This window comes from Apaloderma vittatum, unplaced genomic scaffold (genome assembly GCF_000703405.1).
Source record: "Apaloderma vittatum isolate BGI_N311 unplaced genomic scaffold, ASM70340v1 scaffold10801, whole genome shotgun sequence".
NCBI lineage: Eukaryota > Metazoa > Chordata > Aves > Trogoniformes > Trogonidae > Apaloderma > Apaloderma vittatum.
The window spans coordinates 65,900-92,556 of NW_009697463.1; the positions used below are offsets into that span (position 1 = coordinate 65,900).

At 37.2% G+C, this 26,657-nt stretch overlaps 1 protein-coding gene across 1 annotated transcript; it reads right to left on the reverse strand.

Moving 5' to 3' along the window:
* Nucleotides 1-18,013: 18,013 nt before the first annotated feature.
* PNPLA4 (patatin-like phospholipase domain containing 4) lies at nt 18,014-25,671 on the reverse strand (the record flags this gene model as incomplete). Its single annotated transcript, XM_009877649.1, has 3 exons — nt 18,014-18,145; nt 19,970-20,122; nt 25,606-25,671. Coding segments are annotated over 3 exons (351 nt in total), but the record flags the coding sequence as incomplete, so codon positions are not given.
* Nucleotides 25,672-26,657: the final 986 nt, after the last annotated feature.

The following is a 26,657-nucleotide window of genomic DNA, read 5'->3' on the forward strand; positions in this document are numbered from 1 at the left end:
TACCTAAAGATATATTCTCGTTGGTTTAGACTCTTGTGTTTGTAGTATTGAAACTATATTACTGCAGGGAACCCTAAATATAGTTACACCCCAAGCCAGAAACCAAAGCCAATGTAAAAATTTGTGGCTTCTTTATTGAACTGATTTCTCAGTAGGAATATATAACATGACAATTCTGTGCTTTGCAGTAGCTGCCTTCAGATCTCTGGGTGGATTTTAAAGTTTTGATATAGATCTATAAAGGCCAAAATAGTTTGGTTTCTGACCATCTAATAAACTGGTTCCCCTCTACGATACAAGAGTAGACAGTGAAAATCACTGCAGCAAAATGTCCTCAGTGTAACAAGTTAAATAATATTTACAGGTCAGAGGGCCACCTTCAATGTGATCTCCATTGTCAGTGTAGAAGAGAATGAAGATGTGAAGGATGGAGAAAGAAAGACAAAGGAAAGGTGTTTTGACTTCATAATAGTCTGCTTCATGCCACACCCTGGGGCTTTGTGAAATGCAAAGGTTCACCTTGATAAGTAAAAAAATTATGTTCATTACAATATGTAAGGATGTAACAGAAGATTGGCGAGGAAGACTGCAGGTATGCTCAAGGAACTTGGACCTGAGGTGCTGGAAAACACACACGTCCCACTGAATCACTGCTTGGCCTTGTGTGCTCGACAAGCAGCACACCCGCACCCAGATGACAGAGGCCTAGGACTGATGTGGGTGGACCTCTCACAGTCCTGGCTGCAAAGCTCTCGTGTGAGTCCTGGGAACTCAGGCATAGCAGCAAGTCAAACATAACAAAGCAGTGGGATAAATACCACACACTTTCTAGCAAGGAGAGATCTCCTTACGCCTCCACTGCTGCTGGTCGAGCTGCTTGTGTGATCACTGCCTCTGTGCTTGATCTGGGTGCTGCTGCAAAGATTCTTCAGATTCTCAAGTAGTGACAAAAAGTCTACTCTTTGCATTTCAGCTGTGGTTTGTGGTTCCTGCATCCTTCCTGTTTTGGCCCCCACACAGCATTTTTGAGACATTTCATATCTGACTATGTACCTTAAGAATCCTCTGAGCACATGTGAAGGATTGGAGTGGGTCTCTACTTGACATCTCTCCTGGCTTGAGCCAAGCAGAACTAATTCTGTTCAGTGATTCCACTTTTCACCTCAGTCTCTTCTAAGAGGTTGCACTTTCTGAAGTTAGCAGCATGTTTTTGCACACAGTGTCACCAAAATGCCTGATGTTTATAGTTAATACTAGGTTTGGTATGCAGAAAGGCTCTTGCCTATGTTTGTTTCTATAGTGTCCAAGGTCACTGCTGGATCTTATGTAACACATTGTGGGTGCCGGAAATGAAAAGGCATCACAAGGAAGCAAAAGGTTGCACCTCTGGTGAGAAACAGACAGACTCATGCCTCTTCGCTTCTTGTTTTAGGAAGGGGGAGGAGTTAGAGAACATCTGTCAGTGTTTAGTGGCCAGACTAGCCCTAGCCCTTGACAGTATCTCAGAGGATCACATGGATCCTCTGAAACTATGGAATGATTTTTTTCGGTTTCTCTAGGATCAAAATGTTAAACCACTATGTTGGTTTTAGCATAAATACTTTGATTTATGCAGCCTGCTAAAATTTAGTGCCAATATCCTGCTTGTGTTATTTGTTAAGGATTTAACTAATATTTTGCATGTCTCTGCATTGGATTCAAGAAAAGAAATTCCAAGAGGAGTATGTCTTCTTGATATACTGTGAACTCCTTTCAGCTGGTCAGCTGAAACATCTCACAGAATTCACTGCATATACTGACTGCGTTTTCATCGAGTAAGGTGGCAGCCTAAACGTTCATTACACATGGAGACAGCAAAACACGGGTGTTTTAGTTTCAAGCTTTTTTTGGCTCATTCATTTTGAATTTCTTATCTCTAAGTATTCTGATTAAACTGGAAGCCAAGATGCCACCCAGCAATTTTCTTTATCAAGCCGTTTTCTTAATTGTATATCATTTATTTTTTTAAATCCATAAGGATATTTTCCTTCAATATTCTTGTTTGAACAGAATTAGGTTTTAATTTATTAGTAATACACAATGATCCTGGGGTGTGAAATCAACTGACTTCATAAATAAGTTGCTCCAACTTCAGTTTGCAAGATGCACATCTACTGCTGACATGAACTCTTGGCATCTCTGCCCATATCTGCTTATTAAAAGGAAAACTGCATAAATTTAGTCTCCAGATTTCAAATGGCACTTTTAATTCATAGCAGTTAGCAAGGAAATGTACGCACATGGTAAATGTTCTGATATTGATGGAATGTCCTCTCTTGGCTATAAGCATCAGGAACTGTTAAATAGTGAAACTAAGCTTGTAAATTTGGTCAAATGAGACTACATACTCTTCTCATATTTCACCTGTGATTCCACCCACTTTCTCTCCCAATTGTGGATGTAGGATACCGTTAAAGTATTTGCTTTTTCCTTCTGAATTTATCTTTTACTCCTATTTTCTTCTGGTTATCATTAGAAAGGATCCTGCAGCACCTTTAACTTTCTCCTAGGATAAACAATGCATCATTGGGGAGACAAGGAGCAGGAATTTACACACCCTGCATTACCTGGGGAACATGCAGATTTTCTCCAAAGTATTCAGGAACAGTTACTGGAAATAAATCAGCTTTGGAGGTCACGTAGGTTGTCTCAGTCTATGTTATTGTGGTAAGCCTCTCACACCTTGTATATCTGATTAGAAAACACAGAGAAATTCTGTGGCCATATGCACTAGTCAGCAACAAATCATCTCTTTCATCACTGGACAGTGCAGGATGTACTACATCTGTCATTCTTGACACGTTTGTCTCATTTTTCTCAAGGTATCCAGGACTCTCAGAGAAGCTCTTCCAGATATCTGCTGTTCTTTACCATTAGGAAGCTTTTCCATTGTTTGCTTGCTTTTTTGGACTCTAAATTTATGATGTATTCATAACCTAAACGACTAACCGAATATAAGTTGTGCTACGTGTTTAAGACTTAAGACTATGAAGATGCCTACCTTAAGGTGTTCTGTATTGTAAAGTAGCTGGTTTGGGGTAGTTGTCAGACTATAAGATACTGTTTTATTTCACACAACCACATTCACCTCCAGATTTACAGACCTCCTGAAACGCTTAATTGCTTCTCAAGGATAAATACCTCCAAATAAAGATCGGTGAAGAGATCATTGAAGGAGACTATTTCCTTCTTCCCTCATGTCTTGTTATCCTTTTTCATTGCTTCAGTTGGAAATTGACACAAAATTTGTTTTCTCATCTCTTGGTGACACCATTATACCTTTCTGAAACAGATTGCATATTTGGTTTTCATTTAGACATTACTTAACTGCACCACTCCTCAAGGTTGCAATGACAGAGCAATGAGGCAGCCATTCAGTTATACTTTTAACAGCACTCACAGCATAGTAGAAAATAATGCTGTTAACAGAGGAGCTACGGCCTAATGATTAAATCCATTTATCTTCTTTTTTCAGTCTTGTGGAAGGACAACAATCATGGACTTTTTAATAGGTATTATCATTGTTATAATTCTATATTAAATCCTTATTTCAGAGAAAAAAAGATACTTTTTCAGGTAATCAAGTATCTAAATTCCTTGATATTGTAGTTGAGGCTGGTAACTACACCAAGAAAGCTGAGAAACAACACAGGACTGACAGAAAATCTAAATATCATTGTACTTACATGTTGATATCTCTGTAATATTTTCATAGAGATGAGTCTTATTTTCATCACCAAGAAATGGTCCTGAAAAAGGACATCATTCCTCTAATCCTTAGATATCTTAAACCTGTGCACATCTTTTTAAATTTAGAAGGTCATTTTCTGCTTCCTACCTTGTCTTAAGTTTCAAACCTTAAAATTCTTCTCTATCTTCCATTTCATGCATAGGAAGAATATAAAATATTTAAGGATTATTATCTCACCAGTGCTAGAGAATAGAAGTACTTTTTTATGAAATGGCATTTTAATAGTTCCTATTCCATGCCATAAAAGAATATTTTTGTGTTTCATCTTCTTTAAATTCTTTATTATTTCAAATGTTTTGTCATGTTTTCTCGGCCACAATTTTCACTTGCATAGCTAAGCACAAAAGTCAACTGATTTCTCTTCACGAAAGCACTTGAGGCATATGCATGTCACTCCTACGGGAGATAGACTCTTCTCAAACATCTTTAATGAGTAGAAAATTACTTAACGCACATGCTTATCATTGAGTATGAACATAAATTTTCTGGTTAGCTGAAACTTAAAGATCTGACAGGATTTTAACTCAGTAATTTTCTCTAGTATTTTAGAATAGTGTATGGGTTTTTTAGAACAATATATGGCGTTTTTATTTGTGTAACTTAACACATGAACTTCAAGGCAATTGAAACATCAACTTGTAATGGCTTATTTAGTTACATATGTAGGCAAGCCTTTCTGATTGCTGAATATTCAGCAAATAAAACAATGTTTATGTACAGCCTGAAATTCTACTTATTAATATAGTTCAATACTATTGTAATTACTTATTATTAAAGAAAGGTTAAACTTTAGCTCAAGATATTGCAAGTTAGATTATTGAGATATTGAGATTTAGATCATGGTATTGAAATTGAGTTAGAGTACAGAATATCTCTATTGCTACATGTTTAATTACATTATTTTTTTTCAGTGAAAAACCCCCCACACAAACCACCCTGTTTCTTCTGTTACTGAGCAGCTGCTTAAATGCACATTAATCTCAGATGAGCTGCATTGAATTCCTTTTGCTTGTCTTCGATCAGTTTTCTCTGAGTTAGCTATTTCTTATTCAAGTCAGTATCTTAAAGGGATGTTATCACTGTTGCTCAAAATGTTACAGATAAAAGTAGAGTGTTATCTGTGGTGTTGCTACTTATAAACAGTTTTAAGTTTCTCTCTTCAACCTGCTTAGTATCAAAGTGAGCAATAAAAATTTTACCCAATTAGATATTCTTATATTCAAATATTGGTAAAATAATTAAATACATCTCTTTATTTGCTGACAACGAAATGAGGTATCACGACTTTTTATTTTTTCTGGATCCACCTTTGAATGTATGTGAATTAACAGAATGGAATTCTTTAAGACATAAGTGCAAATAATTAATATTATTAGAGTATAAAATCAGTGATTTAAGATCAGCTTAACAAACGTCTCTAGAAGTTATCACTAAGGACACATCATTAAATAGCATCTACTTGAAAGCTGGAGGGTTTGGCTGTATATTTAAGGAATGTGCAACATACCTTTACCCCTTCAGAAAGCAGTGACTCTAAAAGATACATAACATTTCAGGTAGGAAATCGGCTGACAGTGACCTCCTGTTAGTAATCTGTGGAGGAATATCCTTGTATTTGTAAACAAGACAGAGGGGCAGAAGTGTAAGGATCTTATTTTAACCCTGAATAAAAGGATTTTAAGGAATCCATCTTAAAGCATACCAGTCGCAAGAAATAGCATCAGATATCTTATTCCAGGATAGAGATGTCTTGCAGCAAGAAACTTGTGTGCATTTTGGGTTGTTTGTGGGAGGGTTTTTTTAGAAAGAATATCAAGAGATTATGTTAAGTATCATCTTTAGTACCTACCTTTTCTATAAAAAAAAAATCTCCAGAAGAGATGCCAAAGCTGTTTCAGTGATGAGAAGCTGAAGACAGAGATCAGAATACAAATGAATTCAAAGCCCTTCACAGGGACAGTGATTAGTCATTGCAGTAGCCAATTGTTCCGTTGGTAGACTCTGTTATCTCTCAAAGCCTTCAGAGCAAAACTGACTATTTCCATAGAAGTTATCTCCTAGTCAAACTCAGACATCCAAATATGTAGGCAGTGTAGCTGGATGAAAACAAGTTTTCATTAAGCCAGGGCATTAATGGTTTATACAAGGGGCTACAAGGACATTACTTAATCCAATGCGCTGCTGTAAATTCAGAACAGTAGCTACGTAGCTCTCTTTGCCATGCTGTAGGTTTTTTTGGCAGCTAATATTCCTGTATTCTGGACTACAGGATGAGAATTAAACATTCAGTATCATTTCAGCAAAGAGAAATAATATTTCTTCTGAAGCGCACCTGTAGCATATTTGATTTGTCTAATTGTACCTATCACTACTAGATAAAGCAAAATCACCTTCATCAATGTAATGTTTAAGGCACAAGCAGGACTTTGAGTAAGAGCTGCAGAATTGCATGTCTGTTGCAAACTTTGCTGTAGAAAAATGTAACCACCACTCCCAATCTTGAGGGTTTTTAGTATTTTTTTTTCAGATGGGCAGCTTTGAGTAAATTTGCCATGCAAAACTGATTCTCATCCTAATCAATTGACGAAAATGCTCAGAATGGGAAAATAGTCCCAGTGGAGTTCAGTTTGAAACTGTAATGTTGGAAGGTAACATGTTGCAATGTCCAGGATGTGTGATGGTAAAAAAGGAAATAGAGTGAATGAAACCACAAGAACCTCCCCTTAGAAACAAGGTTAAAAACATGTTTTTAGGAGTGCTTTAATTTACTTTTCAACTACTTGCTGAAAGTTGTGATATCGGTAGTCCTGGCTGAGGTTTTAAAACCTCTGCATTAGCAGTCCTAAGAAAATGATGCATCTTTGTCTATTAATTACAGTATATTACTTTGTTCACTTTTCAGGTAAGTAGAGGGGGTTTTTGTTTGGTTTGTTTGGTTCGGGGTTTTTTTTTTTATTATTTTATTCTACCCCATAATTCTACAGATCCTAACTGATCAAGAAAGGCAGCGCTAGGTTTCAGTCAAGGATGAAAATGTTAGTTGCTTGGTTTTGCCTGGCTTTATTTTGTAAAGTTTCCAAACTATTTTATGGAGGAAAGCAAAACCTCTCCTTCATTGACAGAAACTATAGAAAATATAACATTTAGATCATGTGCAGACACTTGCAGACCAACATTTTAAGCTTGTAAAAGCAAGGTATATTTTCTAGAACATTTTGCAAGTCGAAAATACTACCAGAAATACTACTGGAAAAAGTTTAAGAATAATAGGAATTGTATGGAAATGTAATCTAGTTCTCTGTTTGCAACTCTTACTTTGTCACCTCCTGGTCTGGCAGTTCTTACACCCTACACGTAATTCGTTTGACACATGACCTTTAGGTAAAGTTAGTGACTTTCTGCCTTGGTTTTGAATGCTGACTGCAGCCTTGGTTTCAGAAAGCTGGAGCAGAACTTCTGCTTGCCTCACTCAAGTGCACCCTTTGCTACACAGTCTTATAACTGTGGCTTTCTGTATGCCCACCTTTCAGCTGTGCCCACATACCTCGCTTTTCAAGACAATCCTCCCTAAGAGGATACTCCTCGGTCTGCAGAAATGTCCTTTTTTTACAGCCAGCAGCAGGCCAGAGCTTTCAGTCGTGCAGTACCCTGAGGACGCCAGCGTGCTCCTTAACTCGACAGTGTGGATGTTGTGCATGTTCGAGTACCCCCGGGAGGAAAACGAGGAGCCAGTGGTGTACTGGAGGAAAGGTCCTGACTGCTACAACCAGAAGAGCCTCCAGTTGAGCGCTGGGGTGGGCAGGCCACAGGTACACATCATGAAGAACTCCTTCAGGGGATTCTCCGTTTTAACGCTGAAAAACGTTGACCAGGATGCCAGTAACTCCTATTTCTGTGACGTGATGCTCACGCAGAAAATCCAGGGCAAATGTGGCAACGGCACCAAGCTGACTGTGCACGGTAAGGAGTGTTGCAGAGTGACAGATTTGATTTGGTTTGGTTTGGTTTGGTCTAGTTTAGGTTAAAAAAAAAAAATGTCCTGGGACTTAAGAGAACTGTTATTTAGACACAATTTTTCATCATTACCTAAGTGTATGCTATGTAACTAAGATATTTTTGGGTATCCCGCTTTTGGTAAACTGAGAATTTTTTTACTCTACATTTCATAAACAGTTTACAACAAGTTCTCTCATGAAAAATTCAACCTTTTAGACTGAAAAAACACAATGAAAGAAAATGTGATAAAGATAACTGTGCTGCCTGGTTAATACTGACTACTCCTTCAAATGAAATCTAAAGAGAAAAGCAAATTTTTCTTTTTTTTTTCAGAAACTTAATTTTCTTTGTCTTTGTTTCAGATTTCAAACAAAAAGACTGTATAAGACCAGATAAGACCTGGTGGGGTTGGTTCCTTCTTCTTGGATACACCATCCTTGTCACCACAGTTGTCATAGCTTTCAGTGTAAGTAATAACTTCAGAAATTAATGTTACAAAGCTAAAGGTGGGTGGCATCTTCTGATAGAAAAGGAAAGATAAGCAGAGTAGCCTGAATATGCACCTATGGCAAAGTAAAATGTCACTCTTCCCAGTTAACAAAAGCCTTAGAGGTATAACCCCATGTCTGTGAACGTTTTCTGGGTACAGACATGGGAAAAAAAAGGAAGCTGTGAAATTAGAGAGGTATCTTGGGGCATTTTCTGAGGTTTCTGACAGCTAAGAGGATATTTTCTGTGTCACTGGCTGATCTTTCTACTTTTACCTAGAAACAAGAGATAATGAGAAAAAAATAGCCTAAATGATTAGCAGCTTGAAACACATCCTGCGCCCTCCATGCTTCTGGGCTCCAGCTCCTTACTTCATGAGCTCCCCTGGACACTCATCTATGTTCATCTTTTGTTTTACTCATGTTCCAGCCAACTGACCAGTCATGGAAGGGTTTCATGCCCATTTTCCTGGTCAGCAGTGCAGCACTCTGTCAACTTCAAAACTTGAAAATATTTTGCAAGAGAAGCCCAGGGTGATTTCTTATGCTTCCCATGATATTTAAAAAACCCCTTCCCTCTTCCCTAGTTGTGCCTCTGTTCCTCACTTCAGCAAAAACTTCATAATCATTTTAATAAATTATTGTGTATGGAACCAAAGCCTAAAAAGCCAGCTATTAATGAATAACTCTTCTTTGATCCTACTTAGGAATATCCTTTATGTAAATGAAACCATTTGGAAAGAAATAAACATGAGCTGAAGCTAACTGAGCTATGCCATAACTTGATGCAAATGAGGCATGGATGGTGCTATACTCCTGCCTGAGTCTCAAAAGGACAATGTGCTTTGTTTACAAGGTTCTTTTAAGTGTATTCAAAGATTGTAATTTATAGGACACCTAAAAGATTCTTTGTGCTTAATCAAGATCTCTCTGCAAAAACAATATTGTGGAGTTCCTTAAAAGTTAACAAATGCAGTTAAATCAGACCAAGAGAGAATAGGTCCCAAACTTGGGCATAGGAGAAGAAAACTTATTTCTTGAGTACTCAGTGTAGTTTCAATAGTGGCTATTTTAAGTCTAGAAAGACAAATCTTCCAGGTAGCCAAGTCCTGATCAAAAGGCAGGGTTTCCTCCACCTCGTCCTTTCTTCCTCACACTCTGTAGTTTCAAGGGGCTACTTAAGTGGTGGCATGGTGGCAACATCTCACTCTCTGCTCATCGCACTGCAGAACCAAGAACTTAATTTTTATATTAGACTCAGTACCTGTAACCTAAGCTGCAAGACTTACAAAGACATTTATGGTATCTGATTACCCTTCTAAGTAAAGTAAGGTTTGGGTTTTGTTTTCTTTAACAACCAGTTGTTACGTTTAGTTACCTGAAAGCCACATCAAAACCAGAAATGTTAACACCCTTCAGGCAGGAGAAGAGAAGATATGTGAATTTGGGGAAACAGTAAACTTGTGCCTGAGAGGGATTTGGTAAACAGTCAAAACCTGCTAAAATGTAATAGCAGAAGAAGCCTGTCAAAAGCTGGTTCGTATCTGAATATACAAAGTAAGCTAACCTAGACTCTACTAAAATGAGTCACTGTGAGTATAATTAGCAAGCAGCAGCAAACTCTACTGGGTCTGGCTGGGCCAGAGGTTAACTTTCTTCGTAGCAGCCTACATGGTGCCTTATTTTGGATTTGTGGTTAAAACATTGTTGATAACACACCAATGTTTTGGCTGAACAGTATCTAAATAGCATTAAGGCTTTCTCTTTTTCTCTTTCTGCCGCCAAATGAGTAGGCTGGGGGTAGGGAAAAGGCTCGGGGGGGCACAGTTGGGACAGCTGACCCCAACTGATGAAAGGGATATGCCATACCATGTAACATTATGCTCAGAAATAAAAGCTGGGGTAGGAGAAAATAACCAAAGGGGTTTTTTGCTTCCAAGGTCACCATTGCTCACAGACTGTCTCGGCATTTATTGGTCCACAGCATAATGTGATAAGTGATTCTCTCTCGATCACTTTTTTTTGTTCTGTTGGGTTTCTTTTTTTTCCATTTTCCTTCCCCTATTAAATTATCTCTAACCTGACCCATGAGTTTTTTCACTTTTTTCTTCCTGTTGTCTCCCATGCCCTGCTGGTGAGGGAGGCATAAACGAGTGAGCAGCTCTGCGGGTGCCCGGCTGCTGGCCAGGCCCAAACCACCACACAGACTAAAAAGACCGACAAGAAGATTAAAGAATTTATGAAGTTTATAAACTCTTAACGGTCATTTCTTTAATACATGACAAATGTTTCCTGTCACAAAAAGTTACACTGAATCAAAATCAGAGTGTAAACTAATGAACTAGAGACTAGAAGACTCAAAGGCCCTTTGGACTTCACAGGCCACTGTTTAAATACAGTGTGTAAGGACTGGGTAAGTCCTTCAGGGAGCTTCTGTACAGAGCTGTTAACCTTGAGAAGAGGTCTGACCTGCCTTTTCTGAGTCTGAAGTCCTCTCAGCTGTTTATTTTATGGAGAAGCCATTACAGCTGGGGAGTCTCCCCAAAAGAAAACACCTGTCTCCTCCGCTCTCCAAAATAATTGTTATGCTACAAAAGAATAAATAATGAATGAAAATGTCTTTCCTCCCACTCCCATGCTGTATTTTTTTTCAAAAGTATCACAATGGTTCATGTCTGACCAGATTCCACATATTTATCAAGTTCGAACAAGACAAGCTATAAAGCAATAAGTACTGAGGTATTAGTAACTTAGCTACCATACTACTAATATTTATTAATAATAATAGTGAATAAGCTGTGAAATCATGAAGGCATAGTTAAAATTAATATTTCCACATTTTATTTTGATGGTGCTATGCGTAACAGCTTTAGAAAAAAATCAGAATAATCACTGGTTTGCCATCTTAATAAAGTTAGAAATAACTTACTGTATGTGATAGAAACATTTTTACTGCTTAAAAATATATCTTGTGGAATATTGCAACAGATTCACCAATGCTGTAAGAAGTGCAAGAATGAGTCGAGAAATACATATAGTGGTGGTACCCTGCCAAGTGAATGGATTTATGACCAGCCATCCAGACCAGCTAATAACCAGTGTAATCAAGAGTACGAAGATATGTCCTTAATAAGAACTTTCAGTGACATTGGAAGGAAAATGGTATGAAAACCAAGGCGCACACAGCTGTAATTGTAAGATATGAGCATGTGTAATGTGTGCTACTTCTATCACAGTAGAACGGAAACATATACACAAATCACTTCATCACTTTGGAATGGGTTTTGGTCAAGTTTTTGTTTTCTGGGGTTTTTTTAATCTATTCCTGTATTTATTTCAAACTAAAGAAGCTACCATTCCACGCAGCTACAAAGGAAATGAGCTTTAGTACATGCAAGTATTGTCAAAATACTGTAAAAGCTAAAGGTATTCAAATCTCTTTTCAATGCCAACATATTTGACCATACACACTGGGTTTTTCCCTACTTCAAACAGAAGGACACAGTTGAAATTTTGTTCTTACTCGGGTTAATATAGCATCTTTGCTCTACATATGCAGTCTGTACAAATTACCTGTCCACTAAAGGAGAGCTTGTCAGAGAAGAATTCCTTACCTGCTCCCCCAGTGCACCCTCTGACCTTATTTCTAATTCCTTACCTATCCCCCATGCTTACAAATCCTTGCAACTTCTTCCAGTCTTTGCTATTTAGCCAGCTATGTCCCTCATGTAATGCATGTTAGGCACATGCATGTCCCAACAGAATAAAAATACTTTTAATGTGTTTTTAAAAGTTGTAACTTACATGTTTTCTGAGATATGTAGATAGGCTACACAAATATGTTTACTGTTGTAGGGCTTATGTGCCATATCTATGATTGCAATTGTATTTGGATTAAGATACTGTCTTTTAAACTCGTTTTAAAGTGCTTAGAATACGTGAAGAATCTATGTAAATAACAACAATAGAACTAAGCTGCATAGACAGAGTTTATCATAGTTTGCATAGTCATGAAGTACTTCAGAAAATGCTGCTTTGGAAGAATTACATATGTGTAACTCGGAGAAAATAAATACTTTGACAAAGTATGTAAATTGTTGTGGGGTTTATTTCTTTTTTTTTTCCCCCAGTCAAATATTGCAAGCTGAATACGGTGTTTAAAATTTTCTTAACACTGAAGGTATTATGAGGAAGGAAATGGTTCATAGAATAAAATGACAGAGGTTACAGCTTTATACATTAATTGTGCAATAGATAAAAAGAGTTAACTGTTCACTCAAAAGGGAAGCACAAGTCATACAGAGACTCAAGGCTGGACATTAGGAAGTGGATATATCCTCAGAAACTATTGTTCTAAAATATTTTCATATTCTGTAGGCAAAGATGCCAAATAAAATATTTTTCATTTTAGAAAGTCATGTGAGCATTTGACTCCTTTTGGTGAAAGTGCTGGCTAATACACTTATAAAAAGTGAAATGTGACTTTAAGAGGGAGAAGAGGTGGACAATAATGAAGAATATTTTCTAATTTCTATTTTTTATTTGGAAAGTGGAAATTGAATAGTGGTCTTCCATCCTCCTTTACCCAAACTCGGAACTGACTTCACCTGCAGACATACGTATTTAGGTTTCCAGAGTCAGTAACTCAGACTCTAATTGTGGATGTAAATATGTAACTCTTTTCCACAGAAATTATCTCTTCAGAAGAACCTCAAATTGTCTGTTTGAAGAAATTTTAAAAAATCCTCATTGCATATAATATGTCTAACTCTTCATTTTAAAGTTATAATTTGGGTAAAATATTAAGGAGTTAAATACAGAGAATGGATAAACATTTTCACATGGAAATTTAAAGGAGAGAGCAATGGCCATTTCATCCTTTGAAATGCAAGATGTGACACCCATCTGAGCCAAAGATGCTTCATGAAGAACTGAAGGCAGCAGTCACTGAACCAAGGTCACTTTCAAGTACAAGAAGCACAAAGTGGTCAACAGATTCAGTGAAACTTTCCAGCTCTAGTATTTTGGCAAAAATGACAAGTATTCATACCTAATCTAGGAGACATAAGTAGAAAGTGTGTTTGAAAAGCATCTCATTCAGATAACTCATATACTCGAATGGGGATGTTTTCCTTCTGCTTTATGACACTGCCATGGCTTTAGATCAATGGCCCTTCAAATGAAGGTCAATGTGATTTTGGCACTTTATCACATGCTTCTCAGAAACAGCTCAGCTATTTTCTACATAGTGTTTCCAAAGAAGTTAGACATAAACTTTCAGTCTGAAAGGTTAAATATTCAAAAAATTAGGGGGGACTGAAAACAAGTTACCGGTAATATGTTCCATCATCTAGTACCAACAGCACAAGGAAAGTAAAAAGACATTATTTGTCATGTTGCAGTCAGCAAGGGCATGGATTTTTATGGCAGCTTAGCACAGAATGAAACATCAGGACTGAATTCAGAGTGAGTTTAGAACAGAGGTTTTAATGTTAGAAATCTGAAATATCACTTTTTTCTATTTATAGTTTTTAAAAACTGCACATTGTAGTGTTAAGAACATTACTATTTATAAGAAATATTGATCCTACAGTAAATCATTGGTTAGAGGGGACCTCTGGAGATCATGTACTCTACCCCCCCTACTCAAGCAGGGTAAGATAGAGTGGGTTGCACAGGACTATGTTCAGACAACTTTTTGACAGCTTTTGAGTACCTCCAAGGAGGGAGACTCCACAACCTCTCTAGGCAGCTTGGTCAGTCTCACAGTAAAGCATTCCCTGATGTTCAGATGAACCCTCTTGTGTTTCACTGTGCACCCACTGCCTCTTCTCCTACCACTGGGCACCACTGAAAAGAGCCTGGCACCATCTTCTTCTTTCCTTCCTGTCAGGTATTTATACAAATTGGTTAAGATTGCCCTGAGCTTTCTCTTTTCTTGGCTATATAGTTCCAGCTTTCTCAGCCATTCATACATCAGATGTTACAGTCCTTAATCATCTCTCTGGGCCTTCAGTGGACTCACTCTATTAGGTCCATAACTTTCTCACACCGGGGAACCCAGAACTGGACCCAGCACTCTAGCCACTACTAAGTAAAGAGGAAAGTTCACCATCTTCAAACTGCTGGCAACGCTTTGCCTAATGCAGAGCAGGATGTCATTGGCCTTTGTTGCCATGAGGGCACGTTGCAGACATTCCCCAATTACCCCTCATCTCTGCAGTGAAAATGCCACAAAACCAGAATCAATATTGCCCACATCCATATGGTCTCCTCAATCAAAAATATGGCTATTTTATCAGATATGAGGGAAAAAACCCCACATGTTAAAATTAGGGGTTTTAAGCTGAAAATCCTGCTCAGGCTCAAACACTGAAATAATGAATCAGTAAACAGGGGCCTAAGCACAATACTGAATTAGGAGGCTTTAAAGTTTTCAGAGATAAATAGGAAGAAATCATGAACAATTCACACAATTAGGGAGACTGAACCACAAAGTAAATGGACTCACCTTTAATAAGGTTATGTCTCTGTTGTAAAAACACTACTTCTCTCAGAAAAAAACAGTTTTTCTTTAAACTTTACATCTGATATTTTCCAGGTGATACAGTGAAGGGATTGCAGGAAGGAGGAAACAGAAGGGGTGGTACTCACCTGAATGCTTCGAAGCAGCCTTGGCTTCTTACATGAAACAAAGCAACTGTGACCATCCTCTTGATTTACCTCTTCCCTAAGTATTTCCCAAATATGCCAAATGATCGCGAAAAACCTTTTCAAACAAGATTAGCATTTTTCACACAAACAACATGGATTTAAACATAGTTCGCTGAAGATAACGCATTTCTGAAAGTGCTTTTCTATGCTTCATTATGACCAACCAAACAGCTTAGAGAAAATAAGAGTGCATCCGTCTACCTTGGGTAGATCAGTGATAGTAAAAAAAATTTGTAAGATAGCAACTGAAAAATCTCGAGTCTTGCCATGCATGCAGCAGTATACACTCTGAACACTAGTGTGATGACTGAACAGATTTCTGTTCTCATTCAACTTCTGTCACAACATAAAAACAAGAAGTCACTTTATCTTGTCACAGTGAACTACACCTTATGTCTGCATTAATATGATTTTATTCTTATTTTCAAGCTTAAACAAGGTAGAGGTTTAGACTAGACACTAGGAAGTTCTTCACAGAAAGAGTGGTCAGACATTGGAACAGACTGCCCAGGGAGGTGGTTGAGTCACCATCCCTGGGTGCGTTTAAGCATCGCTTGGATGTGGTGTTGCATGATATGGGCTAAGGGTGAACTTGCAAGTAGGGTTAATGGTTGGACTCGATGATCCCAAGGGTCTTTTCCAATCTGGATGATTCTGTGATTCCTGAAAACTCCTGCATCACCCTATGATAAACCTACTGAAGGCGAATTTCTGAGGCACTTGACATGACCTGGGATTCGCTGGGATTGTTCAGCCTGGAGAAGACTCCAGGGGGACCTTATAACTGTCCTCCAGTACTTAAACGGAACATACAGGAAGGTTGGAGAGTGACTTTTCAGAAGAGTGTCCAGTGGTAGGACAAGGGGAAATGTTTTTAAACGAAAGAATAGGTTTAGACTGGATCTTAGGAAGAAATTTTTCAGTATGAGAGTGGCAAGACTCTGGACTAGATTGCCCAGAGACCTTGTGGATGAGCCCTCCCTGCAGATGTTCAAGGCCAGGCTGGATGAGGCCTTGAGCAACCTTGTCTAGTTGAGGGATCCCTGCCCATGGCAGTGGGGTTGGATTACATATCTCTAAGGTCTCTTCTAGCCTAAGACATTCTACGATAACTGTGGCTCTCAGGGTTCAGTAAACACGGTAACTGCCTACATTCCTGTGGATGACATTAATACATGCTGAAAGTGGTCAGATTTTTAATGGATTAAAGAGCATAGCAAACTGTGACAGTGTTGATGCTCAAAAACTAACTGTATCATCAGTAAATGAACTTCTCATTTAATAACCTTCTCCTCCAAAAGCAACTGTTAAAATGAATCTAGATAAACAAGCTTTGTACACACTCGCTAAATATATACAGCACCATTACTGCTCAGAAAGGTAACCAATTAGATGTACGTTGTTTCTGAAAGCTTGCACGTAGCTCCAAGCCCACAGAACACAGAGTGAAAAACCAGCTGTTTCAAGTTTCCACCAAAATGCCAAAACAGGTATCACCAACGAGTCAGAGACTTAGGCCATAGCAGATTAATGTGAAGGAATACAATTTCTTAATAGCATTATCTATTATTACTATTCATGCTGAAAGTTATCATCTGTATAAATAAGCATACATATGAGGCAGGCCTAGGTGCTTTGGTAGCACAAAAGTAACATTTAACTTATTTCAGTTTTACTGGCAAAAAAAATCTGTCCTATAGATCCAGAAATCATGTAAGCTATCCTATTTTCACTGTATACAGAACCTCATGCATCTAGAAAGAGTTGCTGATCTAAAATGAAGGCAAGGTGCTTTACATCAGCATTTTATTTACTTCATTAACAAAAACAGGAATAAAAATTCAGTCCCTGACACATGAATCCTCATCTGATGCAACCTACGTATGAATATAAACCTGCTTATTAGGTGTGCAGGGCCTTTCAGAGAGCCAGGGAAGATTTTATTTTTTTTAATCTTATTTCTCATCTCCACAGATCTTCTGTTGTTTTGGGGAAATTCTTGCATGTCTAATTCAATCTCCAACTATTTCTTCTTTAGGTATCAAGAAATCAACTTAAAAAACACACTTAAAAAACAACCACTGCTTTCTTTTAAGTAGAGTTGTGGATTTTAGCGTTTAGGCATTAACACTGAAAATCCTGAACTTGCACTTAAGATATCCAATATGCAAGGTGAATGTTGAAACACGATATACGAGACTGTATCCACTAGCTGCTGACTCACTTCAGCTTTTCTCCTGGGTTTAGTGTTTTGCAGGTTGTTATTGCAGTCCAAGAAATTTATGAGCTTGACAAAACCTTCAAGAAAATATATTTATTCAATTTTAGCAAAGCAAGAAATCATAATAAATATAAGAATTTCTTATATGCTCCTTTACAAAGTATTTTGACATTCAAACATCACATTTTTACTAGAAATTATTATTTCTAATTTTAGACCACATTCGCTGAAAAAGGCAAAAACTTAATGTTAAAAACCCCACATATCAGAGCAGAAGAGTGCAAATGTTTTAATTCTTGTGGCTAGTGCTAAGTGCTCAAGTCCTTTAGAACACTGCAAGATATGTATTAGACCAGCAATACCGCAAGTATCCAATTAGCATGTACAACCATTACGTTAAGTGAAGAATACAGACTGCAATTTTTCATGGTACAACATTGATTTGACTTTCAAATAACACTGTAAAAGACTTTTCCAAATTCCTGTAATTATGACAACATGAGCTTTTCACAAATCCCACACTCAAGTCCTCAGCTGAAGCGAAATGGATCCAAGCTTGAACCTCCTCAAGACAACTACCAGGCAAGTCCAATTCCCACTGTGACATGTTTATACAGGTCTTTGGAGTGCAACTGGTACTGTCTTGGCAGAAGAAGATGAAAGTCCACTGGGGCTTTGATTTTCATAATTCACAATTCATTTTCATAATTCTCAGGAACTGGGAGAGCAATCCCTGAGACTCTATAGGATGCCTGTAGCTATGCTTCGACATCCATTGGCTTTTGTTCAGTTTCTATGTAGCATCTATTCAAACCAGTTTTCTTTCAGTAAAAAACGTACAGTATCATCAAACCCATTTTGGTACAACAATTCCATCTTCTCCTGGTTTGGTGGGAACAAAGCTTGATTAAGTCTTACTAGGTTGGCCAGAGACAGCTGCAAAAGAACCAGACACTAAAATTAGTTTATTAAAGCAATTTATCTAGACTTGACTGTGTTGCTATCTGTTCTGTCATCTGTTTCATGTAGCGTATATAAAAACAAAAGCCTGGCACAGCTATGTCTACACTAGTAAATTAACTGTGTCCAGGTACGCTGCTGAGTGCCAAGACAAGTTGGCACAAATGGTCTACACATACACAATTAAACTCGCAGCCTCCAAGACAGGCTGCCCTGCCTGTGGAACTGTCCAAAGTTTCGGAAACATTTTAACTTTGGAAACATTCCCAGAACTGTCTAGCAGAGTGGTAGCTGGCACATCCTAAACTTGTGCAAGGACATATTTTGACAACTTACTAGTGCAACCAACCACGTTCTCGGGAATGCTCCCAGGCAATGTCTAATGTATGAGTATAAATGTAGCCTGAATTGCTAACAAATTAAGAACTACTCAGCACCTCAAGTGGTCACTTTGAGAGTGAAAAAAGATTTCAGAACTTTGTCTTGAATATAGATATTGTTTACAACAAAATTAAAAATATTAGTAAATTTAATAATGTTCTGAACACTTCATTTATATGACTAATTTCATATTTTAGCCACATACTTTATTATATACAATTTTGTAAAACAGTATAAAAATAATCTTCACTATTTTAAGTAAGCAATTATTACAATTCTGACACTAATAGCCAGAGAAGGTTCAAAGAGGCAGAAAACTGTTCAACTTTCAATACAGATAAATGAAGGTATACAACTCTTAATTTTATGTAATTACAAAATTGCTGAAAAAAAATAATAATTCTTAGTATACATTTTTACAGCTCTAAAAGATAAAGGTGCTTCAAACAGAATAGTTTAAAACGTTGCCTGAGACTCTGCACAGGTCTAGACTTGCATGATTGTAGAAGCGATGTTAACTGTGCAATTAATTTTCTATATCCACCAGCTCATTTTTTCTCCACTAGATGCACTAGGTATTAAAAACAAATTACGACCAAATTCAGAAATTGGTCCAGTTTAGGAACACATTATATAACGCTAATTTTATTTCAATTAAAAAAACATATTAAGAACTATCTAAAGGAAACAACAAAAAAAAAGGGTACCAATTACTGCTAATCTTTATTTTCTCTTTCTAATGGACTATTGTTGACAGCTAGATCTACCACTACTCAACATTTTCTTTCATCGTGTCAAAGGAAACAATATTGTGAAGAGTCTGAGAGACAAAGCTTGCAAAGACAGAAACAACGATGAAAAGTAGGCCATAAATATCAGTCTTAGCCTATATTTCAATACACAGAAATGTTTCTGTAACATCTAACAAAACTTCTGGAAAAGCACTGTGGTCACAAATGTTCACGAGCTCTCTTGAGCAATGAGGTGAAAAGTCACTGTATACCTTTTCTAATGTATGACAAACTTGTATTTTATACTGAAATCAGTTGCTCTAACTGAGTAACTATGAAGGGATGTCCTCAAGTTTCCTTCTCCTGGGGTACTCTACAGAAGTTATATTTTTGACTCGATCAACACCTTGCCTTACCAAAGAGAGCTGATAGTTAAAGCAAGCCTAAATTATTTACATTTAATAGTCTATGCTAATTTGCTCAATTTTGTACTAGTTCAATGCTTTTCAACCTTTCATTTGTTCTAAATTTTCCATCCCTCATGTTTAAGAAAAAGATTATCCTCCATCTGCAAAACATAAAATGCCAAAGCATTACTGAAGTTGATATACAAGCACAAAATAGCATAACCTTGACTGTACAACCACCACTTCTTCTTGTGAAGTTACTTAATAAAGAAGAAACTCACCATTATATCTTGTTTTGCCAATTTAACATAAATATCCACACGCCCTTTATCTTGTGGACAGATATCTAATCGACCGCTGAAAGGAGAAATCGTCACAGTTCTTCCAACAGGCAAGATAGGGAGGCCATTGGTAAGGCCACCATCAATCCACTTCTACTAGAAAACAGAAATGTTTTCAAAGTAACCTTAGTACAGTACGATCATAACTGAGTACTTCATCCTTCCTATCCCTGTCTCCTCCATCCCACCCCCAAGAAAACTTACAAGTTTCTTTTTCAGAATAACATGACTAAGCTTGAGTATGAGGCACAAAAATCAGGGAACTGACAATGTACACACAGTGTTTCATCAATGAGCATCTGACATAATGTGTAAATACGTAATATATTTATCAAGCTGCTGATAAGGCTTATTAGTTAATCTACTAACAAAATGCCCCACAAAGATTTTTTGTTTTCCTCACCACATACATGAAAATACAACATTTTTAATACTACACATGATCACATCAGGTAACGTAGACTAATGTTTTACAGGAGCGTATTTCAAACTAGGAGCTCAACAATCTGCATCTGCAGGTAAACTGACTGCACAAGTTAAACCAAACATGACCCCTCTCTTCTTCCAGAGCCTCTTGTCTTCTTACACACACATGGTGAGACAACAACAGCTGGAAAGGGGAGGGTAAAGATGGGTAGGAGCTGAACACCCATGGCATGTAAGAAGGAGCAGTGATCAAGTTTGCTGCAGGAACTGAGGATAGGAAAGAAGGAGAAATTTAAAAAAAAAAACAAAACCACAACAAACAAGCCATTAATTCCTTGCAGAGTCCCACTTATTTCTTCGATCCAAAGGCAGACTCAGGGCACAAGCTTGAACTTTACTGAGACCACAGCCAAATTCCCTTCCAGTACAATCAGAGACAGCCATGCCATCTCTTGCCAATGTATTTTATACATCAGTACTTCCTTCTGTGCTTACATGCATTACTAAAAACCAGGCATCAGTCTACTGGCTGGATGCATTCACTGACGTAAAACATGAGGCCTAGTGATTGGATACATCTCAAACTTTACACTTGTACAGTCAATTAGTCATTCTATACCTTGCCAAAGGAGAGTAAACAATTCTAGCACATGATTCACCTTATCCTAAAATAGGTGTTTATATCTGACTTGAATTGTATCTGGTAAGTGCATTCTTCTCCACTAACTGTAAAAGAAACATGCACTAGCTACATAAAATGTAGACTACTACAGATACCTAGAGCTAGACAAGTGTAAGAAATAATGTAAGATTCACCTCTGTGTTCCCCAAAGACAAACTGATTATTCAAGGATACCATCTTCAAATTTCATTAACACAGAACAATAAAACCAAATGGCAAATTGCACTAGTCGCCTTCAGTGTCAATCAGGCAGAAGACTACTTTTCTGCTGTAGGCAATACTATATGTGATCATTATGAAAATGCAAAATAATAGAAGTTTTCCCACAAGATTCCTGAAAACACCACAGAAATTTAGTCAGAAACCAAAAAAATATCTTCAACAAGAAGTGCACTGCTGGGAAGTTGTTTACGACAGCTGATATGACAAGCACCATGTCAGGATAGTCCTTTTACTTCAGGAGCCTCTGAGGTTCGTCACTTGGTTGTACAGATCCCTCTCAACCGTGTCCTCTACTCTCGCTTAAAGTAAACCTGCTTTAAATTCTGTAGGTATAAATCTCTCCCAATGACATATTTAAGTTCATGAAACCAAAAGACCTTCCTTGCTCTCACTCTACTCTCCTTTCACCTTCAGCTCCTATATCTGGTGATACATGAATTTACTCTTTTACACATAGATATACAGCAAGCCCCATTTGAGGGGGGCTGTTGTACATACATGCCTGTGTGTTTGTGTGTCTCATCCTCCCACTCTGCCCTTTTTATTTACTCTCTCAGATGAATTTTTTGCTCCTGAGCTTAAAACATAAGCTACAAATACTAGTATTAAATAGTTCCTATGTCTCTCTCATCCTATTATTTAATAATATGCTTTAGAGCTTGACTCTCAATATTAGCTGATGTCAGTACTCACAGTTCACCACTGAATTTCTTCACTTTCCAAAACAACAGTATTTTCAAATGTTTAGGATCGAAACTGTTTTAGCGTTCGTAAAGGAGGCCAAAAAAACCCAAAACCCAAACCATTTAAAGTTATCTTTCAGATTTGTCAAACTCTGTTATACCGTTGCTGTGATAACTGTGAGTAAAGCTACAACATAACCTAACATTTCCAACACTGGGGCTTTTTTTGTGTATGTGTGTGTGCCTATAAAGTAATTCATTATTGATTTATATGCAATATATCTTAAAGTATTAAGTGGCTTTTTGTTGTGCTTCCTACGAAAAGAATGGTGGAATTCCTGCCTAAGCCATGCCAAAGACACCTTAACAGGCGACATTACTGATGCCTTTCTCAAGTCTGGCTTAGTACTTGTAACACTTAAAATTTCCCCACTTTTTAAAATTCAGCTTATTTAGGTTTTTCCTCTCTCCTATGTAACTTCAAAATTTACCTAAAAATCACAACATTTACCAAGGCAATGGCAATACTTTTTATTAAGCACTCTCTTTTGTAGACTCTGTTATTCCTGGCCTGTGTGCTCTCAGTCATTTTGTTTTCTTTCAAGCAGTCAAACATATCCATTTCTCAGTCAAAAATATCTTAGCTTCACAGTCCTTCATGTTATATTGTTAAAATAAAATATTTATATGCTACAAATAAAGAGATGTTATATTCCATTTTCTTTTAATTCCCTTAATCATTTCTTCAAAAACGCTTCTCAGCTGATGAGGTATATTCCTGGTAACTTCAGAGTTCATTTTTCTTTTTTAAGTAAAGCGCAAAGACAAAGTTCTGAAATAATATTCAATGAAAGCCAAACCAGAAAACGTAACCGAGGATATGCTAGACCTAACAGATTCTACCCATTTACCACTAGATGGGTTTTACAAAGTTGTTCTTAAGAACTACAGTGACACAAACTACAGCCTCATCATCAGATAAAATCATCTCAACTCAATCATCTACAGATCTTTCTCCAGCTTAAAGATTAACCTTGCCAGAGATTCAGGGGACACCAAATGAACTCAAAGATTTCACATGAGGAAGTGTGCCCTGAAGTTATTGGAAGCCTAGTCCAAGGGCACCTTAAATCCCCGACCCAGATAATAAACTAGCCTGATCTGGTGAAGGTCATTAACAAACTATAAATTCTCAGACATTACCTTATATTCCCTGTTCCTTCAGGTTATTTTAGGCTCATCAAACCAGAAAAAAACCCCATACTATGAATAGACTGATGTTATCTCTATGTTACCATGCAATTTAGCTTATTCACCCCAAAAGTCTAACCACCAAGCATGCATACTACAGGTAGGCTAGCTAATCCCCATGTGAGCCAAATGCTTCCTAAACCAGTATTCTTCCTAAACAAGAAAATCCTAAAGTGCAATGCTACAGACAGTTTACTCCAGGGTTCACTCTCTATAGGCAGTACGGACAGGCTAGCAACCGGTTTGGCTATTTTCTAACACTATTCCAGCAAAAATTGACCATGTACCTCTGATAACATACTGAAATACATTACAAAAACACTCCTAGACGACTTGATGATGTGTGCAAGTAACTTACATAGAAAAGACACAGACCAACTGTTCTGAAGCACAGATAAGGCCAGCAGACTCGAGCAGCTAGCACAAAGTAAGCTTAATTCCATGCTACCATGGACCATTTGGCCCAAAGAATTTACTCCCTGAAATAAGCGTAAATGCAGACACAGAGAACATTGGTCTGTTACAGTAAAGCTTTCACAAAATGTGGAATATGATTCTAATGTGATAGGTGGCCTTGCAAAGCCAAATGAATTTCCAGCTCACCTACTGACTTTGGTGCTTGCTGTGTCTAGATCATAAGACTACATGCCATGTAGCCAGCTTTACACTGCGTGCTTTAGGGTCCCTACTACTCATCCACATATCCTTGCTGCCCACTACTCCAAACCAAGGAAATTCTATTGCAAGAGAGATGCTAAGGTTTTTGCTCACTCTGCTCTATGTGTTTGGGACTAAAGAATGGAAGTCAAATAGCTTTTTCGAAAAAAACCCAAACAAACAACAAACAACCTCAAACCACAAAACCACTCTTTTAAAAGAGTATGAAAAAAGTCAGCGCAGACATGCAGAACTAATCATTCCCACAAATAGCAATAAATGAAAGCAACCTCACTCTAAGAAACTGCCTTTTCTGAATCTCACTTAAGGAGAGTAGTAAGAAGCTTTGGGAATGACAACACGCTTTCAGGTAACAGAAGAACGCATTTCCGTGAAACATTCATTGACTTCACTTTAGAATGCAAAAAATAAAGTTAAGCAGGAAACACTAGAAGAGGCTGCAGGTGTTTCAGCAAATCTTACAAGAGCTATACAAACTATAACAACCACGTTTATCCAGTAAAATGGTGTTTAAATAAGTTTTGGACAAAACTCAGGGCCAACTATTCGATTCCTTAACTGAAACAAGAACACATGAAATTTAACAATGACATGTCCTTCCCTTTAACTAATAGCAGAACGAATGTTAAAACATGAACATATGCCCTTTGAACTGCATAAGCAACATACAAAGATTCCAACCAACAGAATTTCCAGACCCTGGGAAGCTGCAAGCAGTCCCCATTTAACTCAAGCAGACAGGCAATACTAATTTAAACCCTTCAAATATTTTAGCTGACGTGTATTGCTGCATACATAATTCTAAAGGTTTCTCACATAACATACTCCAAGTCCCTCTTGCTAGAGACAAATTCACGTGGCTTTGTGGGGGTTTTCTTCAGAGGATGTCCGTGAGGACTATAGACATTCCAAAGGCATCACTTGCATGTGCATGAGGAAATAAAGGAAAAAGTATCACATAGTATTTCTTGGAAAGAAAAGATATGGCTATATATACACTTCTAAAAATGTTAAATGTTCTAGAAAGACTAAAGAGTTCTTGAAGCTAAACCATGTACAGGTAACTGTGCAAAGGTTTCCTTAGAGTAGTGTACATCTCTGAAAACTTCAAAGTCCTGTGCTATAGGGGAAAAAAAAATATTCTTTAATGCTTATCCAGAGGTAAGAGATTTGAAGGTACTTGATAATTAATTCTGTATAGAACACAAGAACGACACGTACGTACACAGACGAACACCAGCAGTGTCCAATCTGCCAAGACCTCCCTTATAATTTCTTCTGTTAAACGGAAAAGCAAAATGTGCATCCTTTTTATTGCAAAAAACATTTTAGAGTTGGTAACACAGCTTGCTGTGAGAAGTATCTTTACTATGCTGTTAGATATTACCTTCAGGAAAACCCTTCCTGCTGTGGAAATCAATTCAGTCCTGGCATCCACAGTTTTTTGAAACAATACATGAACAAACTCATGTCACCTCTCATGGTGTTAATTTATACTATGAAAAGAAACAATAACTATTCTACAAAATACAGTACTGCAGCGTCCTTCCCTTAAGATCAAATAATTACATCATAAATGAAGAATGCTCTTACACACACCAAGAAGTTGGTAGTTAAAATTAAAGAAAAATTACCTCTCCTTTATATTCCACTGCCTTCATTCCTGCATATACTGGTATAAAGCTACTTGCTAGCAGCACCTAGAGAAAAAAAAAGCAGAAAGAATAGAAAACAAAACTGAAGAAAAGGCAACAAAGTAGTTTTGAACTGATATATACTTATGAATATTAAATAATATAGCACAAATCTGTCAATATATTAGTTTTATATAAGACTATCGTCATTTCAAAACGTCTTGATGTGGAATGTCAAAATGCAAATAAAACTATTCAATAGAGTTTGAGTTTTTTATGAGACTGTCAATTCTCAAAACAAAATATCAAAAATTATCTCACTGGTTAATATGTTTCAAAAGAGTATGAACTTAGACTTACGCAACATGAAGTAAATCTATGATTCTGCAGAAAATAAATATGTCTACACTGAAAAAAATGCAATATAGAGCATTGTCAAATAAGATGCTGACTCAATCATTCTACTGCCAGGACACTTTGGTCATCTAGAGATATGCATACACACATACATTTCTATAGCAACATCTATGAGAGTGTGTGTGTTATCTCTATCTATGTATCTACCCAGAGACAGATATATAGATCATATATATAAATACATATATATATATTTATATGCAAACAGTAAACAGCATTTGAAAGAGAAAGGGTAGATGTGTGCACACAGTGCAATATGTCAGAAACTGCCATGTAGCTATGCTCTCCCAGTGGCATAAACACATATCTTGGGAAGAGAAGCAGTTTACAGACTGGAGTACACACTATGTGAAAAATGACCAGATGCAAAAGCACCCTGCAATCCATGAAATTATGGAAGAAAACAACTGAGATTTTTTTTGGTGGAACTGCATTTATTTTACAACAAATTAAGCTATTTTCAGTATTAAACATCTCTCCTAACAAGTCTTAATTAAGACTGTATATGCAATCTTTCACTTGGAGACAGGGAGCAAAGGACATGCTTTCAAGTAATAGTCAAAATACAGTCTAATATTACATTATATCTATTTGTCACAAGGAACTGCAGAAAGCACGAGTTTAACTTTCTTTTC